At 37.3% G+C, this 21,257-nt stretch overlaps 1 protein-coding gene across 1 annotated transcript in view; it reads right to left on the bottom strand.

The window, feature by feature from the left end:
• Window positions 1-21,257, bottom strand: part of LOC139686389 (igLON family member 5-like) — a 534,172-nt gene that overhangs the window by 248,675 nt on the left and 264,240 nt on the right. The window contains exon 5 of the mRNA XM_071583582.1: window positions 19,285-19,446. Within this exon, the coding sequence (XP_071439683.1) occupies window positions 19,285-19,446 (162 nt within the window). The remainder of the gene's footprint in view (window positions 1-19,284; window positions 19,447-21,257) is intronic.

The following is a 21,257-nucleotide window of genomic DNA, read 5'->3' as shown; positions in this document are numbered from 1 at the left end:
ATAATATTTCTATCTCTCATGTGACTAAGACTAACGGAAAATTAATATTAACACTACCCGACATAATCTGCCACCCTGGATCAAGGGAAAGTCTATATTCTCACCAAATTTGTTTTCTGATATAAGGAAGGGTTGGAGTCACAACCAATAAATGGCCTTCATTATATATTCTATTGTTTTAGGCTTCACTTCGTGGAAGTATTTAATATCCATTACTAAAAAGAAAGAAAGACTCATACTTTTCCACAGATTTTATTATACGGTACAACGCGTTTCACCGACTTGCGGCATCATCAGGTACAAATTTGCAAAAAAGACAGAGCAAGCATATATACCCTCAGGACAGAGTGGGGGCGGGGAGGGTTGGAAGGATTTGAGAAGGGTGGGGGCTCGCAGGTGCGTTGATGGATTGTTTTGACCATTTCCAGGCTAATTTCTCGGAGAGGAGTGGGGAGGGGTATGGGAATAATTGCTCATTACAAAGTGTCGTGTTGGGGTTCACCAAGTGCCTTCTAATCTCTAATTGCTCGAGAGCGTCCATTTTTAATCCTTTTGGGAGTGTGTGTAATATCTCTGGGACAAAGTCACTGCTGTGGTTGAATTCTAGTAAATGCTTGGCGAAGAGAGAGTTGTTATTCTGATTTTTGTGACACCTAGCGTGTTCCTTGACTCGTAACTTGATATTCCTGCCGGTCTGACCGACATAAACGCTGTTGCAATCCTCGCATTTCAGTTTATAAATGCCTGATTTGAGAAGGCTATCCTGGGTGTCTTTTCCATTGGCTAGAAGTTTGGAGAGGGTTATGGGTGGGTAGAAGGCTGCTTTGAGTGAGGTGGGTAGGCAGTTGGAAATCCTATATGAAAGATCTCCCAGAAACGGGATCGAGCACCACTTAAAATCTTAAAATCCCAACCGCGAGTTTCCAAAGTGAACTGAAACGTGCAGTGTCCAAGTGTAAGTTTTTAAATGCTAGGGAAAAATTTAGTTTAATCCAAATGAACTCCTCCGCCCCCAGGTTGTGCGGACTCCCCAAATTACACAAAAAAGCCATACCTATTCGGCCTGTCATCTCAGCTGTGTCCGCCCCTTCACACCTTCTGGCACGAAAATTAGACGTATTGCTCCGAGATCTCACAGGTTTTAAACCTAAATATGGAGTTAAAAACTCTATAGAGCTAGCCCGAAAATTGAAAGATATTGATGTCCCGGAAAAAGCGAGGCTAGTCTCCTTCGACATTAGCAATTTATTTACTTGCGTACCAATATCGGAAACTTTGCTTAGTGTGGGAGAACTACTCAAGGATTCCACCATTGCCCAAAATATCTCAGACGAATTGGTCCCCCTCATCAAAATGACAGTTAACCAGAATTATTTTAGTTTCAACCACACCCTTTACAGCCAAACGGATGGGTTAGCTATGGGTTCCCCACTGTCCCCCTTCCTATCCGAAGTCTTCCTCAATTCTGTAGAAGAACATCTTTTTAATGCTGACAATCAGCTAAACAAAAACGTGGGCTATTGGTTTCGTTACGATGACGATATACTGTGCCTATGGACCGGAACCAATCGACAGTTAGACTCCTTCCTTAATTTCCTAAACACTCTTCATCGGAATATCTCCTTCTCCATGGAAAAAGACGTCAACAGCACCATCAACTTCCTCGACTTGACAATCACAATTAGGGATAATAGACACGAATTTGCAATTTATAGGAAACCCACATACACAGACCATATAATTTCTAATGATTCCGCACACCACTTTTCTCACAAACACGCAGCCCTCCACTCCATGATCCACCGCCTCCTACACATCCCCCTTTCCCCCAAAAACTTCAAAATTGAACTCGTGAATATCACTAATATAGCTATATATAACCCTCTCCAAACTTCTAGCCAATGGAAAAGACACCCAGGATAGCCTTCTCAAATCAGGCATTTATAAACTGAAATGCGAGGATTGCAACAGCGTTTATGTCGGTCAGACCGGCAGGAATATCAAGTTACGAGTCAAGGAACACGCTAGGTGTCACAAAAATCAGAATAACAACTCTCTCTTCGCCAAGCATTTACTAGAATTCAACCACAGCAGTGACTTTGTCCCAGAGATATTACACACACTCCCAAAAGGATTAAAAATGGACGCTCTCGAGCAATTAGAGATTAGAAGGCACTTGGTAAACCCCAACACGACACTTTGTAATCAGCAATTGTTCCCATACCCCTCCCCACTCCTCTCAGAAAAACTAGCCTGGAAATGGTCAAAACAATCCATCAACGCACCTGCGAGCCCCCACCCTTCTCAAATCCTTCCAACCCTCCCCGCCCCCACTCTGTCCTGAGGGTATATATGCTTGCTCTGTCTTTTTTGCAAATTTGTACCTGATGATGCCGCAAGTCGGTGAAACGCGTTGTACCGTATAATAAAATCTGTGGAAAAGTACGAGTCTTTCTTTCTTTTTAGTAATGGACTTCATTATGTTTGGCGTATGGTAAAGTAATGAGAAACTAAATGAAATCTTTCATCGCATTTTCTAAAGTTACAAGCCGAAAGTCTGTTTATTTAATAATTGCATAGCTCACCGAGTATTAAGAAGTATAATAGGGTATATTGGGAATTACTGACACCGAAAAAAGGGAAGTCTGTGGTGATTACACAATCTTCATTGTACTATGCTAGCAAACGCTTGGCTGTCTGTCAAGAGATGATTCGAAACTAGACATTTAACATTAAAAAATTTACTTTTGCACGATTGTTTGTCAGCAAATAATAGGAGATACATTTTTCAAATAATGGAGGTAACTTAACTGTGAGCAACATGTATTACATGTCTAAATGTAAAATACTATTATAAATAGAAAAATATATGTTTAAACATATACATAGGGGTTGGGTAAAATAATGTGTAAAGTAGACTACTAAGAAAAATATTTTTCCTCCTTAGCGTAGTCATTAACTGTAAGTAATTTTGATCCCTTATGTTTCGCGGAAAAAGGGTATCTTAAATCATGTCCTCACTTGATCTCTGTACTATTTTTTTCTTGCTCTCCCCTGTCATATTACAATGGGGCTATTAATACACCTTGCAATGCATCGCTAAAGAGACTTGCTTCCAATTTATGCAAGAGATTTTATCTGTAATTAAACTTCCTTTGTGAGAGTAAACTTCATCTAAGTTCCGATAACTACATGCGACCTCAACGTTACGCTCGCGATTTAAATAGTAAGAATTTATACGTGGATTCCATGAGGATCTAATGCAGGCAGAATATAAGCAGCATAGCATACGTATATAAGGAGCAGGTATTAGCTTAGCCTACACAAGACTATCGTCAAAAGTTCCTGAATACCATTTAGAATAGTGAATTAAAGGTATTGTCCAAAAATGCAACACATAGTTTTCAGATGACTACTAAAACAACTCTCAAAGGATTATTCCTTATAGATGTAACGAAAAACAAGTCCTTGTTAGGAAATTTTAGGATTTTCCGGCTAAAAAATCCTTTCCTTTGACCAAGATATAAAAGATTGACTGTCGGTATCTGACCGAATGCTTAAGCCAGTTTAACTTTAATGTTGCAAAAACCGAGGAGCTTTAAAGGATAAAAACAATGTGAAAAACAAGCGTACATCTTTATTGTTTATTTATTAAGTAATGTGATGGTTGAGGTAGGTTTTGAATGGACACAACTACCAAATAAATATTTTGTTATATCCATCAAAACACCGTTTATATAAGATCACCAATTAACTTCAACGTGTGCGTTGAACCAATGTGCACGGAGAAAGGGCGAAAGTTTATACAGAGAAAAAAATGTTTTGGCTAAATCGAAGAAGAGCAAAACATGCTGGGAAAATTAATTTAAGAAGCCATCCGGTGAGGCACAATGAAATGCGAGCATCGCGCAGATTGTTACAATCCTTAGCCTTGTCTAGGATGATCCCCGCCACATTTAGCATCAAGGGTGACATGTTTTGTTTTAAATAAACACCGAAACGTTTTCCCACTATTTTAGCTTCCAATACATTAAACTGTTTCCTCGTACATATCTTCGACCATTAAGAGAAATATAACCAAATAAGGCCGCTGGGGCAGACAAAATTCCTGAAAAAACCACCAAAACGTTTAGAAAAATATGGGAGGAAACCTATGTGGACTGATTTGTAATATCTATGACGAACAAATCAGGCCGGAAGACCATGTGAGATCAATGCAAGTTCCTGGTGAAAGGAGGTGAAAGTTGATAACAGGGACGTTGAGTAAGGATATTAAGACAAGACTCGTAAAAACTTTGATATGGAGTGTAGCTATGTACGGTGTGGAAACGTGGTCTTTGAAGCAGGAGGATGGACGTAGATTGGAGGCTTTTTAAATGTGGGTGTGGAGAAGAATTGAGAGGGTGAAATGGACAGAGAAGAAAACAAATGAGGATGTAATCCCAAAGAAAATGTAAGAGAAGGCGCAACAGTAACTTTAAACGGAGTCAGCCGCTAATGAGCATTTCAATGCAACACTTTCAGAGTGTAAAAATAATTTGCCTTGACCGGGATCCGAGCCCGGATCCCTCAATGTCCGGTCGAGTGCTTTAGCCAGTTAACCTATCAAGGCGCCCTCATAACCTGAAATTTTAGGGCTTTTAAGGAACAAGATGTTGTGACGAAATACCGTACATACAATGTCACAGGTATTCGTACTCGTGCGCAAGGCGCCACAGTCCACGAGGTTAAAGCCAACTTATAATCACTTAGGCTGTTTATACCTTTGACAAATTCCAAAGAAACTTTGGGAGATGCCGCAACAGTAACTTTCAACGAAGTCATCCGCTAATGTGCATTTCAATGCAACACTTTCAGAGAGTAAAAATCTCTGAAAGAACTCTGAAACTGTTGCATTGAAATGAGGAAGTACTTGATATGGTGGCCGAAGAGAGAGAATTTTTGGGATAAAACTGAAGGTGGTAGGAAAATTGGATGAGGGGCGTACTAATCGGCAGTGTGATGTTGAAGACTGTTATAGAGGGGGGAATGTTGGGCTAACGAGGAAGGGGAAGGAATAGGATTGGGATATTGGACGGGATGAAGGGAGGAAGAAAGAATTCAGAGATGAAGAGGGACCTGATGTAGACTAGGTTGCAGGATTGTGTTTTGTTTGGAGTCACAAAATATTTCTTCGATAGTTGTGTATATCCAAAAACCTTAGGCAGTTGATAACCTTATTAAAAAAAAGAGAAATATTAACTGCTCACTTAAGCTATTATCCAGTCATCCGTGGTCATTTTCAGCAAATGTTCTTTTATTGTACCCATTGTTATACCTAAGAGCATATATAACCTCACAAAGAGGCTCCTATGCTATTATTTCCGAGGTTTTCTTAGCATAAAACGTCAAATGCCATTAACGCTTTTTTCAGTAATTACAGTTTATAATGATTTTGTAGGCATAGTTCAAGTTCCTGCCTGAATGTTTCAACAGTTAAAGGCAGTGTTTTAACTAAGATTGCACATTGGATCATTGGGAATTGTTTCATTTTATCTGCCATTTGACGAGTTACATGGAATCACTTTAGCTTCAGCTATTATTTGTTTTTTATGGATGTAGATTATCGCCATGGCGGTCCACTAGACTACTTAATCCCGAGGAATGGGGTGAGACTGACATTCACACGAGATAGAATACACCCAGAGAAGAACGCTTGAACCTAATTGAGATGGCACGATTTAGCCGGTCCTGATAGAATTCACAAAGAATCAATCCCGAGAAACCCACAAGAAGGAAATTGCTACTTCCAGGCATTCCGTTTGCATGCAAATCGCAAGGGTAGCAAAGCATTATAATGCTAGAGCAATTATTTTAAGCGGTATTTTCAATGCACCTGAGCAAGCATTCACAAGAAATTTCCCGTAGAAACTGTTCAGAAGAAGATCCAATGCAAATATCGTCGTTAAAGCATCATAAAGTGTGGAAGAAAACATTTAAAATACAATGCAACGTGAATTTAAGGAGCCGCACAGTAAACACTGACGGTGGGAAAGAAAAAGATAGAAATTTTTATTAGGAATAGCTATATACATTAATTTATTTGCGTCATAGTCGGTAAGAAAAACACCTCTGTCCAAATTAATAGTAACAAAGGATAAGAGGTCATAGATACATATGAAAACTTGGCAAATAAAATCTCGGTTATTTATTATTAAAAATACATTCCCAAACACTGAAATTTGCTCTCATAATTTCGCACCAACTGATCGATTAAATTTACCATCTCATGGTAAATGTTAAATAGGAAAAATCAATATTCTTCATTCATCCGTAGAAATTTTAAAAATATATTACACTGCTAGTTTAATCAGAAAGCGAATGGGTCCGCAACTATTCATAAACATGCATAGTAATGAATATTTTCAAAGCTGAAATTGAAAATTTACTTTTGTTACATTATTGAACTACACATGCAGTGCTTCAGTGCAACTCACGTACTTGCTAAAAGTGCTTAAAATATCAAGATTGAAGGCATAGCCGTGTATGTTCCCAAAAATGTTTCCTACGACTTATATTCTCCTTTATGAAGTAACGTATTTCTATAAGAAAGCTTCGTTCTTCATGAGATGTGAAGGGAAAACACATAAGCACGTATCCTTCTCGGAATTTAAGAACACCCTTGAATAATTGAAAAGCCGGAAAAAGTAACATAGAAAATCTACAATAATATTTCAGGGAAAAGGATAAAAGATAGAGTTTAAATACATGCATTGAATCAGACATAAAACAGAAAATGACACCCACACGCATATTATAATATGTATATTAATATAGATACATGCATATACATGCAATATGTGTACTTACTATACTCTATATATATAGAGTATTATATATATATATATATATATATATATATATGTATGTATATATATGTATATATATGTATATATATATATATATATATATATATATATATATATATATATATATATATATATATATATATATATATGTGTATGTCTAGTAGACAAAGACAAAAACACAGAAACAAAAAAAAAAGAAACTTAAGAAGTTCGAATTTCGAGTGGTCCACGCCACCTTTCTAAAGATAGAGAAGGACCAATCTATCTCAGAAAGACAGTTCTGCCATTCTCTTTTCGGAGACAGGCTGCGTGTTCTACCGCAAATTCGACAACTACTGAATTTTGTTTCTGAGTTTTTCTGTGTTTCTGTGTTTTTTTCTTTGACCACGACAGCCAACTCTAAATACATTATTATTCACGACAGTGAGTCTTTCACTAAAGTGTTGCATAATTATAAAAACATATATATATATATATATATATATATATATATATATATATATATATATATATACATATTTATAAACATATACTATATACATATGTAAATATATATATATATATATATATATATATATATATATATATATATATATATATATATATATATATATATATATATATATATATATAATTGGGTGTATTTAGGTGTGAGTTGGTGAAAAGTATTAATTTTTTAAAAAGTCTGCCTATTTAAAATGTGTAATTATATATTAATATGTACACATATATTTTGCATAAATATGTCAATATTCACAACTTAGCATAGAATGGGTTAGTTTTGCACACCTTTTTGGGACTTTTTAAGATGAAAAACCACAGTTTTCAAAGAGAAATTTCTTCTAGTCACAGCCTGAAGCAAATACTAACTGTTAACATTTCCATTCATTCACTTTTCACTTTGCCACAACTAACGCAACACATCATTTCTCTTATGGTTATGTTATAAAGAAAACATAGAATACGATTTCATACTACAGCTAGGCAGGGAATTCGAACATTGTAAACAAATACTGCAATATTCGGTAGTTTCTTCTCTGTATGCTACATTAAAATAAAAAAATGAAATTAAAAATTTGCAAAATCTAAATAAAAATATCTGAAAAACGAAAGTGATAGAACATTGCTATTTCATAGTTCATATCTAAGATAGCAATATAATTATAGCTCCTGCAAATGAAGACATGAAGAATATTAACTTTGAAATTAAAATTTCCACCTGGTGTCGTCAGTATTTTAATGGTCTTTGGATGATGAGGTTAATGACGATGATTCGAGTTCTCCATCGGAATTTTTAAACTCATTAAAAATGTCATTTGTACCATCTCATAATTTAAAATTAAACGTTGGAATCCATCACATTTTAATGAGAAATTGTGCAAGCGCAAAAATTGTGAATGGCACCCCTCTAAGACTTCCCAAGACTAAAAATATATCGTCACCTTTACGTATGTGTATGTATGTATATATAAATAAATATATATGTATATACACAGACACACACACACACACACACTCACACACACACACACATATATATATATATATATATATATATATATATATATGTGTGTGTGTGTGTATATATATATATATATAAAATATCTTCGAAATGGAACGCTCATCGGCGACACACAAATATATAAAAACACAGATGTAGATTTTTAGAATATAGAGACACAAAGAAAGGACACTCACAATTTGTTATTTTACGTTTCGACAGCACGGCTGTCGTCTTCAGAATGGCGTTCTCGGGGAAGAGCGGAGAGGATGTGCGGGGGAGAGGTGGGGGTAGGAGAGGTAAAGGGACCAATAGGAAATGAACAAGGGGTGAACTAGAACACGACTTTCTGCAACAACAAACCCTAAAACCACTTTTCTGGGCCCGCTATATCGATGATATTTTCCTCCTTTGGTCCCACGGACGCGAAACTTTATCCTCTTTCATTTCCTCTCTCAACTCCTCCTCCTCAGTATCATTCACTTCTTCTATATCCGACTCGAATATTACCTTCCTAGATATCGATATTCACCTCGAAAAACAATACGTTTCACACTTCAGTCCACATTAAACCAACCAATAAGCAACAATATCTTCATTTCGACAGCTGCCATCCTCCTCACACAAAGCGCTCCATCCCATTCTCACTCTCTATCCGTGGCTTCCGTCTCTGCAACAACACCCCCTCCCAACGGAAATACTTGGACCAGCTGCATGAATCCCTCAGAAAATGTGGGTACCCTGAAAAACTGCTAAATAGTAAAATCCTCAAACCGTCAACACAATACACTCCCCTCCCCAAACCAAACCGCCCAAAATGCCCTAATCTTATCACCACTTTCTTCCCCGGAACACACAAAATTAAACATCTAATCCGTGATATCTTCCCAATTATCAACAACACTCAGTCCACATCACTTTTATTCCCACACTGTCCCTCTGTTTCATTTAAACGCCCGTCGAACCTGCGAGACATCTTTAGGTCCACAAATCCAACTTCAAGCACCCCCGTCTCTCCCCCGCCCCTATCCGCACCATGCAACCGCCCACGCTGCAAATGCTGTCATCTTTTAAGACCCTCCCCCTCACTCAGTACCAACTCCCAACCACTCGCCACCTGTACCTCAAAAAATATTATATATCGCCTCTCCTGTAACTTCTGCCCTGCCTTCTACGTGGGCGAATGCACGACCGCACTTTCCCTCCGCATGAATAACCACCGATATTCCACCAAATCTCCCACCTTTCTTAATTATCCCATCCCTACTCACACCGCTTCCCACAACCAATCTTTTGACGACTGCTTCTCTGTTTCGGTGATTGAAATCCTTCCCAAATCTGCGAGTACAATAGAGGTGAGAACCCGCGAGATGGCGCATATCTGGGTGGCCCAATCATTCAAACCGCCCGGGCTGAACCAAGCCCACTGAATGCATCAATTGGCTGCCTACATATCCCCCCCACCCCTTCATCTATTTTTTCTGCCTACATAGCATTTCCCCTAACAAACATCTCTCACGTCACTTCGTCCACCATACCAAGTGCTTACTCATTTTTTTTCTTCTCTGTCCATTTCACCTACACTTTTAACCACACCAACAATTCAAAAGCCTCCAGTCTACGTCCATCCTCCTGCTTCAATGACCCCGTTTCCGCACCGTACATAGCTACACTCTATATCATAGTTTTTACGAGTCTTTATTTAATATCCTCACTCAACGTGTCTGTTATCAATTCCTCCCTCCTTGTTAAAGCCACTTTGATTAGCGCAATTCTTCTCCTTACGTCCCGACTGCTTTCACTGTGTTGATCCATAACACTTCCGAGGTACGTAAACTGTTTTACCTGCTCTAGTTTTTGCCCTCCTATTTTAATGTTTAGCTTAGCCTTTTTATTTCTAGATAGTTGCTTAACCTTTGTTTTATTAATATTGATTCTCATCCCATACCTGTCGCACTGGATTTCCAATTCACTAAGCAATGCTTGCAACCCCTTGCCTGCCTGACAAACTAAAGCTTGGTCATCAGCAAACCTAATTGATTTTACGAATTCCCCGCCCACTTTCATTCCTACCTCGAGTTCTTCCCATGCCTCTTTAATCATTTCCTCTGCATGCAGGTTGAACAGGAACGGTGATAATGGGCAACCCTGCCTTTCACCTTTTCCTAACACTGCCAATCCGGACTTCCCGTTCCCGACCCGCACCTGAGCAGTCTGAAACATGTACAGGTTGCGGATTAGCCTCCTTTTCCTCCAATCTATTCCTATTTTCTGCCATATGCTCATTAGTTTTTCCCAATTCTCTCTATTAAACGCTTTTTCGAAATTTACAAAAGAGGCAAATACCTCCTGGTTGTGTTCTATATTCATCTGATTAATAATCTCATTACTGCAATGGCATCACGCGTACCTCTCCCCTTCCTAAACCCAAACTGGTCATACCCTAAGTAATCGTTTGACGCACTCTCTATCGTTTTATTTGTGATCCTGAGAACAACTTTAGCTGCGTGGGATATCAAACTTATTGTCCTGTAGTCCTCACACGATGTAGCCTTTATCTTTTTCGGAATTGGAACTAAAACACCTCTCACAAAGTCTTACAGCTGTATATTTTCCTCATAGATACAAAAAATTAGCCCATATAGCCTCCTCCTCCCAGGAAAATAGGAAATAAAACTGATGTTACAAAGCCTTCCGGTTATATTCCTTCCCCATTAATATCACGAATCAGCCCATAATTCTCTTCCTCCCACATTTTGCTTAACATTGTAATTTTTCAGCGGGAATGTTATCCACCCCCACGGCCTTATTAGTTTCATCTCCCTTAATGCCCATTCTATCTCATCGTGGATTATGCCTGGACCTAAGCTATCTTCCTCTACGTCATGTTTCTTTTCTATGCCTAACTTTGCTGTTCTAAGTTCTTTCCATTAAAGTTCTTCTATATATTCATTCCATCTCTCTTGGTTCTTTCCTGTGTCAACTATTATCTTACCCGCCTTACTTCTGTTAGCATGGAGCTTCCTGTCTTACTTACCGGTTAAGATTTAACTTTCCTGTACAGCGCACCAATTTCTCCCTATCTCTGCAAACGTTCCATATCCTGACACCGCGTCTTCCACCATTCCTCCCTTGCCTCATTGGTCGCCCGCCTCAATTTACTGTTTAAATCTTTCTAATTCATTTTGCCTAACTCTGTGTTTACATTCTTCCATTTATTCCTATTCTCCATCTTTGTAATCATTCATTTCGTGATCTATATTTCCCTTGTTTTTTTCGCGTAAATAGTTCCAATAGTAACTTTTGCTGCTTTTGACAACACTTTCTTGACACTTTCCCATTTTTCTTCGATAGTACTTTGCTCTTTACCCTCCTCCATGATTTCCTCTACAGCCTGTAGGTACTGCTTCCATTTCAATCCATTTAATGCTTCTGCATTCCATTTTCTAACCCGCCGCCTCTAGGTTATCTTTTTGAAACGGACACTACATTTCATAACAACTAAATGGTGGACAGAATCCGCATCCGCTCCCGGGAATCTGTGCGAATTTGTCACAATTTTCCTCAACCAGTGTCTAACCAGAATATAATCTAGCTGATACCTATCTGATTCACCTGGCATTTTCCATGTATACCGGCGTCCTTTGTGGTGTCTAAACCAAGTGTTGGTGATGACTTACCCCTGCCTCCTGCAGAACTCAACTGATTTTTCCCCCCCGGGACATACCTCGTGCCTAAACCGTGCTTCTCCACCTCATAACCATCTCTTCATTCGCCAACCATCGCATTCTAATCCCCCATTACTGTCAAATGTTTCCCTGCAGGAACAGACGCGATTATGCCCTCCAATTGATCGTATAGTATATCATATCGACCTCTTCTTCTTTATGGTTGCTCGGTGGCATATATACCTGAATAATAACCAAGCTCGTCGGTTCTGCTTTTATCTCTACTAGTAATAATCTATGCGTTACCTGCTCTATGTTGACTACGCTTCTTCCTAACTCTTCATTTAATACTATTGCAACCCCTCGTCGGCACTCGTCCCCGCCGCTTTTTATTATTCTATAAATATCACTCCAGTTTTCCCTGCTATCCATCCATCTCACCTCGCATAGGCCTAATATATCTATTTTTCTCCTTCCCATCTCTCTCTTAATATTCTCCAATTTCCCTGTCCTCATCATTTTCCTAACATTCCACGTTCCTCTTATAACTAATTTGGCCTTCTTTTTCTGCGCCCTCCGTCCTGCTGCTGCCGGTTTTCCCTTGCAAGGAGTTCAGGGGATGACGGCCACGGAAGCCTTGCGTCCCCCGCTTCCGGGTACGGCACATGGCCAATTTTAGTCCTGGCAACTACGGGCCGAGCCCCGTAGTTGTCAGGAGTCAATATTTCTTTAGTGACCATCATATATATCTTGGGAATGATAATTGAGGTGGTTTCCCGTTGCCTTCCTCAATAGTGTTTATAACTGACACCATCAATTACTGGCCACCCCACTGTGGTCAGACACCATTGCAGCCGCCTCACTGAGGAATAGACACTGCGTGGACTTCCTTTCCTCTGGCTCATAACCTTCGACCTATCTGGCATGGGTGACCTTACCAGGCGCAATTATTATTACTCCCGCCAGCACAGCTCTAAGGGTCATGGGAACGTACAAGCCCTTCCACCACGTCAAGGTTGTAGTCCGCGGAGGAATATATATATATATATATATATATATATATATATATATATATATATATATATATATAACGATTGTACGGAAAAACTCATACGAGCGGCACAATAATGGGCTGACACAACATAACACAAATATAAAAGAATAGACACATATAAAAGAACACTTACACGGTGAATTGTTCGAGCTTTCGGCCGTCTCAGGGGCCTTCTTCAAGAGAGACTACAAGAGGGGCCTTCTTCAAGAGAGAGTCTCTCTTGAAGAAGGCCCCTGAGAGGGCCAAAAGCTCGAACAATTCACCGTGTAAGTGTTCTTTTATATGTGTCTATTCTTTTATATATATATATATATATATATATATATATATATATATATATATATATATAGAGACACAGATATAAGGAAAAGGGATAGGAACACACATAAAGGACGAACACAATAGAGGTGGGGAAGGCGGAATCGAACGGATCACAAGAGTAAAAATATTTCCTTGACCGGGATTCGAACACCGGATCTTTCCACTTGCCGGGCAGATGCTCTTAACCACTTGAGCTATCGATGAAACGTAATTTACCCTGAGATCCGTGGGTCTAATATGTCCCCAAGCGCCCCGATTCTTTAGCCAAGAGATGGCGTCAGGGGGCTGTTTCACCCACCAAAGGAGAAGTACACCACACACAAGGAGAAAAGTGATCTTGTGATCCGTTCGATTCCGCCTTCCCCACCTCTATTGTGTTCGTCCTTTATGTGTGTTCCTATCCCTTTTCCTTATATCTGTTTCTGTATATATGAGTATATATATATATATATATATATATATATATATATATATATATATATATATATATATATATATATATATTTATATATATATATATATATATATATATATATTTTATTTTTTTTAATAGAATAATTGTTATCATTAATATGCAAAGTAATTTTTGGATGACTATGGCTATGATTATGGCTAACAATAATGCATGTTATTTAATCATTACTATAATACTGTAGTGATTGTGATAGATAAACAAGGAACACCTATTGCAAATCTAACATTATACTTTATCGCCTGGAATGCTTGCCCTTCTGCATTACGCTAATAGCCTAATGTGTTTCCCTTCCCTAGGATATCTTCAATTTTTTTCCGTCATAGGGATAAAACATTTTTAAAGGTGCAGTGAAACGTCAAGATGGTAAATTTTCCTGGAAGATGGTAATGGTAAATTTTCCTGGAACCGATTGTTCATATTCTCGATGAAATACGAATGCCAATCCTCGCTATATATTTTTCGCTTCAATATTTACCATATAACTATCGCTCGGGTAACATCCGTTATACCTCCTGTATATTTCTTTATATAACATCACCCCAGTTATAACCGTTATCATTCCATCTACATCGCACCAACCTAAAATATCTATATTTTTTCTCTCAATCTCCCATTTTATATGTTCTCATTTTATCGTCCTCAACTTCGCCCTAAATTTTATACCTACCTATCCTAACTAATTCGTTTCTACCGTTTCTTCTGTGCTGCTACAGTCGCTGTAGTTTGGCAAGAGGTTCCTAAAATTAGGAACGCGGAAGCCTTGACTCACCAGCTTCTGAGCACGACACGCTGCCCATTGGGTCAAAGCCCGTAGTTACTACGACTTATTTTCTCTTTTTTTCCATCATGGCAGGCTTGGAATGAATAATTGAAATGCTTTCCCATTTTCTTCTATATGTTTTCAATTTTTTTATCGGCACCATCACTCAATGGTAGCTCAACTGAACGCCTTGGCAACCATTCACTTAACAAAAGACGCTGCGGGGGCCATCTTTCGTCTGGCTCCCACTCTTCCACCTATCGGGCATAGGTGATCCTAAAAGGAGGAAATATGATTCCTAACTCTTTCTCGACTCCAAGTATCATCTCACGCACAAGCTCTTCCAATACGACACAATTGTATCCTATGGGAAAGGTGAAGATCTAATAAAAATAAAATTTCAATTATGATATTAATGCCTATAACGTGTTTCAAGAAATGCAGCATTATATGTTATATTAACTGTCAGTCAGGTAGTCAGGATGATATGAAAAATTTCATTCGTTCACAATGTCAAAGTTTTTTTCCAAATGTCATCATTAATTCTAGAAACAAAACTTGAAATTAAATAATACGGATTTTATAATAATTCGATTGACAGTATATGGCAGTAATCGAATCAAAGGAACAGACACTGGCAAAATAAACAGCTATTGGATTCAAAGCCGTCCTTGAAACAGGTGTTTTTTAATTAGGAAAATAAAATACAAGGAAGGATTCGTATAGGACTTTGTTATATGATGTCTATATTGTTATCAATGAAATAATGCAAAGAAAAAGAGTAAGAAGAAAGGTGAAACCATTCACAAAAATCAGAGAAAAAGACGATAAAGAAGAGAAGAAATGTGAAAAAGCGCGGAGGAAATGTCTCTTCCCCAGAGCGAGGAGTGAAAATCCGTTATTCACCTCGTGACGACTATTGGCAAATTCGTCCCCCATGGAGCTCTCCTTTCCGCCGACAAAATAACGAATTCTCGTTCTTTATCAATCCAACGCGAGGTTGTCGAGGAAAATGGAGTTGTAATTCCATCAAATGGGTCGAGCAACATTGTCGACGAGGGAACGCTCTCTCTCCCTTCCCCGCTGACGCCGAGACTAGTTTATGCCAACGTAATGAAGATGCTAACTTTTTCATAATTGATTATCCTGTGTTCCTCTTTTACGGTATATGGCTACGTAGGTTTTCGTGGCGGTGATTTGAAGGATTCTGCATTATCGGGTTTCACCGCGTCGTTGTTTGATGCTGACAACAGTTTCGCCGAAGTTGCATTCGGCGTCTCCAGGTCGAAGATGAGGGACTCGGATTTTTGCCACCCTTAGGTGGTCCCACCTAGTGGCTTCTCGCTGATTGGCCCGTTTCCGGTCACGAGATCTCATTCCAAAAAGCCAACGTAATAGCAAAGGAGAGTAGATATTACCGACGATTAATTAGAGAAGCAATTGAGATCGCCAAAAACCCGGAGAACATCAACAAAGGTGAAGGCTACCATCTCCACAACGCGTGGAAGAGAGTTCTCCGTGTATACATATATGTTTATTCCGTACTGATGGGGCCGCTTCGTGGGCCCTAAACTCAACGCCCACTATAAGTGATTTTTAGGGTCATATTTCAGTTATTAGCAAAAAAAATGTATACACATACACATATGTGTGCCTATATATATGTATATATATATATATATATATATATATATATATATATATATATATATATATATATATATATATATATATATATATATATATATATATATGTATATGTATATATATATTTATTTATTTATATATATATATATATTTATATATATATATATTTATATATATATATATATATATATATATAAATATATATATATATATATTTATTTATTTATTTATATATATATATATATGATAAGGTTGGTCGTGGTGGTCTAGAGGTAGAGCGTTGATCCCCTGACCGGGTTCCCGGGTTCGATTCCGGAGCACCATCGGTTCCATCCAAACTATTTAATTTTTCGGGTACCAGGTCTTTCTGGGAAGTCATAACTGGCACGGGGAAGGGCACTGGCCCGCATACCTTGATGTGTGAATCTCGCACGTCGCCGAGCTTAGTACTGGGTGAATTGAATCATCAACTACCACCAAACTGACTTTTGGGTTCACATATATCATAAATATATATCATGAATTATTTTACTTATAGTAAAAAAGTTTTATTTTTCTAACTTTATTAAACGCATTTGAATAATTATCTTCATATTCTGTCGTAAATTAAGTATTTGTGATAGCGTTTCTGATTGATTCTGCAGTTAAAATTCATGTTCAATCTTCTTTGCTAATGGCTTCCAAGTATAATATTATTCAAATACAGCCCCTCATCTTGAGGCTACAATGTTCGGAAAAAGGGGGGGGGGTAAGGGGAATGCGATTGCATCATTTCCTGGTTATAAGGTTATTTGATGCATGAATTACCGGTAAGCGTCAATTAAAACGAGGATTTTCGAAAACTGTTTGAATATGCCGGACTATAACGCTGAGAAACGAGCAACATTACCCCAGAGTATGAAATGCATTTAATCCCCATGTATTTCATAATTATAAGAACAAATTAACATGATTCAAAATGACTTATATAAATTGCTTGAGGTAAATGGATATCTTCATATATTTTAGATAATTAATGTTGTCATTATGAATATAATGATTTTCACGTAGCTTCATTGAATGAATCGAGAGCAATTTCTACAGAAGACGCAATCAAACCTTTTTACAAGGGAATTCGCTTGGATTTATTAAGAAATAAAAAGAGTTAACGGATAATATTATACGCATATGGATGCCTAAATTATAAAATTGAGAAAAATTATTTGAATTCCTCTCGGTTACTTCAATAAAAAGAGGTTAAAACGCACTCACTTAGTCCATTGTCTTAAGAATTTGATGCACTATCGCTAGAACTGAAGGGTTGCATACTTATGTAGATAGAGATCCAAATAATGAATTCCTTCAAAACATTGACCGCGGGCAACGAACAAAGCTTCTTTGTCCCTTTGTTACTTTGGTCACATCATATGCAAATTTATCGAGGAATTTACCCTAGCCTTACATATAGATAGTTATTTCATTCTGAATTGTACACCTTTAATTTATTAGCGTGATATTTCTTTAAATCATGACCATATGGTCCCACGATTTGAAAGGCTATGAGCGGACTATTGATACTTAAGTGCTTATTTGGTAGGAGGCCTTAATTAATCATCTTTCCTTTCCAAGGGCTTAATGATCCTCAGTGCTTTGTGTCTACGTCGTGACGGTAAATGGGGGTTTTCAATCTATTATTTCTTTTGTTTTCGAAAAATATTTAATTAGTCATCTTGAAACGAAGGCCTCATTCTCATGATTTCATAAACGCGCCAGTGAAGTTTGTAAAGCCCTGATATAGGCGTTAAAATGTAAAACATTCTACAATCCTGAGGCAATTCATGTTAGTCAATTCCCAATTTGTCATTCTTTAATCGAAACTCATGATCAGATGTTTTGTACAAAATAAATTTTTGATGCAATTGATTAATAGCTATTATAAATTATTTATATAAGTGCATAAAATGCATTATCCTTAATATCGTTCAAAAATAATTACAACTACTCTGAATGTGGATTCTAGTGGAATTCATGTTTTCATCTCAAATTGGAGAGCATATATTCAAATAAATAAATTCACACGAATATAAATAATTGGGAATCAAAGAGTGGAACCAGCTGCCTGATGAACTCTTTAAGCCCTTACCCAAAAGCATTAAATCATTTAGGCGTGAATGCAAAAGGTATACATGATGGGATTGTTAAATGACACTATTTAATGGCGACTATTTAATGACACTGTGATATGTTTTAAGAATGACTACTGTTTGTTATATCATGTCATTGCCACCCGGCTTATCGCCTAACAGCAATGTATCCCAAATAAATAAATAAAAAAAATAAATAAATAAACACAACAATGCTCCTTAACTAATGACTGATTACCTACCAGCTCTCTGAAACCTTTTGTCAATGTCAAAAGCAGTCAATAAATATATTTTGACAATTTTCTAAATCAATGAAGTTTTTAAATCACTTTTCTGACAATGGAAATATAAAAAAAACTGGGGGTAAAGAGAAAGAAACACTTTCAACACACCGGTGCCAAGCACCAGTCTTCATACGTCATTTGACACCTGGCACAAAAACCGGATCTGCGAATTTTATTTCTATGAATTTTCATACAAAGTCGGATAAGAGAATTGAAACTCATAATTTGGCACTTAAGAGGACACTGTTGGATTTTAAAAACATGCCTGTTTCTTCGTTGATATAGCAACTGGAAAAAATCACGTCTGCAAAAGTTTGATTGATATAATCTCAAATTAATTTTGAAAATAGATATATGCATTCCAATGTAACCTCTTACATTTTAAATGCATACATATTATTATATACTGATGATAAGGTGAAAATAAAACTTATTGTAAAAAAAAGAGGAAGACTTCGAAATACTTAATGGTAAAAAATCGCCGGACCAGTCCAAAACGGACCTTGTGGGCTAGGTGAATTAGATACTTGAGCCCTTAAATGTGATCAGATATAAACAAAATAACTTTTCACGAAAAATAGCATCACTTGAATCATTTCTTACCTGACATTCGTATGTCCCGTTGTCTCTCTTCTGGACGTATTTAATTTGAAGCGTCCAATCATCCGATCCTTCCGAGTGCATGACTTGAAACCGTTCATCGTTGGTGTAGGTGAACAGCCCGGAGGTTAATATATGCCAGTCACGACGCCTGACCCATGAAACCTGCAATAGGAGAGATGAGATGAAGTTTCTAAAAGCAGATATAGTAATGAAACCCAAGTTGCACTCCCCTGGTTGATAAACGCACCGACTTAGTCAACGAATGCAAGCTTATTTCATTTTCATGCCACATACATCAATTCTCATTATAAGACCTAGACATTTTCGTTAGATTTTGCGGGTTCAAAACTGATATGGCATGAACATTCCTCCTAGCATAGGAAAAAAGGCCAAATTCACCGACAGCGAAACGATTCACTGGGAAATTTTATCCTCACGACTGGGAGTAAAGTGATAAGCCAGTCAGTAAAGCCCCAATGCACAAACACAGGATTTTTTCTTCAACGAACTGAATATCCAAAACTGTTACATCCCAGACATCATTGCACAAAGTATTTAAAAATGATTAAAAGGACAAACCATCCGCATATCTACTTAAAAATAAGAGAACCTTTTCCAACATAAATTTAAGGTAACAGAACTAATGCATTAAATGTTATTAAATGCACGCGCACCTTAAGGTGAATGTAGATACTAATTCTAGCAACACAGTTTAAATACCAATGTACTTAAAGTAAAAGAGAAATTTTTGTGTAGAGTTCAGTGATGTTTTTCCATATCCGTCGTCTTCAACAGACGACTAACTTATTACACTCAGTCAGCCAAGTTTTAACACGGCAAATTCATATTTTTAAAAGTTTTACGGTTTCCCACGACTTTATTCCCTTGATTCGCCGGCAGAAAGCCTTCTCAAGGAAACTGTTTTAATATAGTCGTCTCTCTCCTTAAGCGAAAAATAATTCCGCAAGCCTTCTTTGCACTGGGAAAGTGAAACATATCCGGAAGGACCGGAATTGGAACTTGCATATTCTACTTTAATTCCAAGTTTAATATAATGAGAAAACATAGTTTTCAACCCTGCCTGCGGTGGTAAGTTTTCTACAAACTAATTAATTTTTAATTTAAATTTTCAGAAGTATAGTCAACGCTCTGGGCTGAGGAAACCAATTCTGCAATTGAAGTTACTCAGTCTTATCAACAGAATAAGGAAATTCTCCAAATATTTATCAAGGGTTTTCAATTGTCTATTACTATAACTTAGCCAATTTTAAATCGTATATTTATCAAGAATTAAATGTTAAATAAAAAGGTACTGTAAAACCTGTATTTATACTCACCAAGAAATAGCAGTTTATGAATACGTTAAACATTTTACCTTTTGTGCACCGTACGGCAGCGTAAATAGCTGAATTGAAATACGATCCAATTCAGAACTTATGCTGTCGCAACCCATTGTAGTTAAACATTCAATTTTAATTAAAACACAGTTCATAAGTACCCTATAATCTCAAGTTATTTCAAATCATTGAAGGAATAATTAAAGTTACTTGCGAAAATAATTTTTTTCTCGTATGGAATTTTTCACCCAAAAAATAAGCGATAGCTAAAGATATTGCACCGCAGTTGAAATTAAAGAAGACGCTGCAGTTGATAGTATTTATTACAAAATGTTGTGGTCTATTCAATGGACTTAATTTTCGCTGAGCGAGTCCCATGAATTGTTTTCTTTCAACAAGTGAAGCAATCGTGTCATATAAAATATCATTCCTTAATTTCTAACTGATTCCATTGCTTATAACATTTAGCATGTATCTTGCAAATGTCCACACAGTCAAAGCGCTTAATCAAATATTTGGACATAATAAATTAGCTAATTTTACGATCCGCCGATAACTATTCAAGTGTGATTCATCTCGATAAATCCTTAGGCATATGGTTTCTAGCATCGGAACCAGGACAGGGAAATTAAATGC

The sequence above is a fragment of the Hetaerina americana genome, unplaced genomic scaffold (genome assembly GCF_022747635.1).
Source record: "Hetaerina americana unplaced genomic scaffold, ioHetAmer1.1.p SCAF_14, whole genome shotgun sequence".
Lineage (NCBI taxonomy): Eukaryota > Metazoa > Arthropoda > Insecta > Odonata > Calopterygidae > Hetaerina > Hetaerina americana.
Note: the sequence above shows the minus strand (reverse complement) of the source record. Positions and strands in the feature narration are given on the sequence as shown.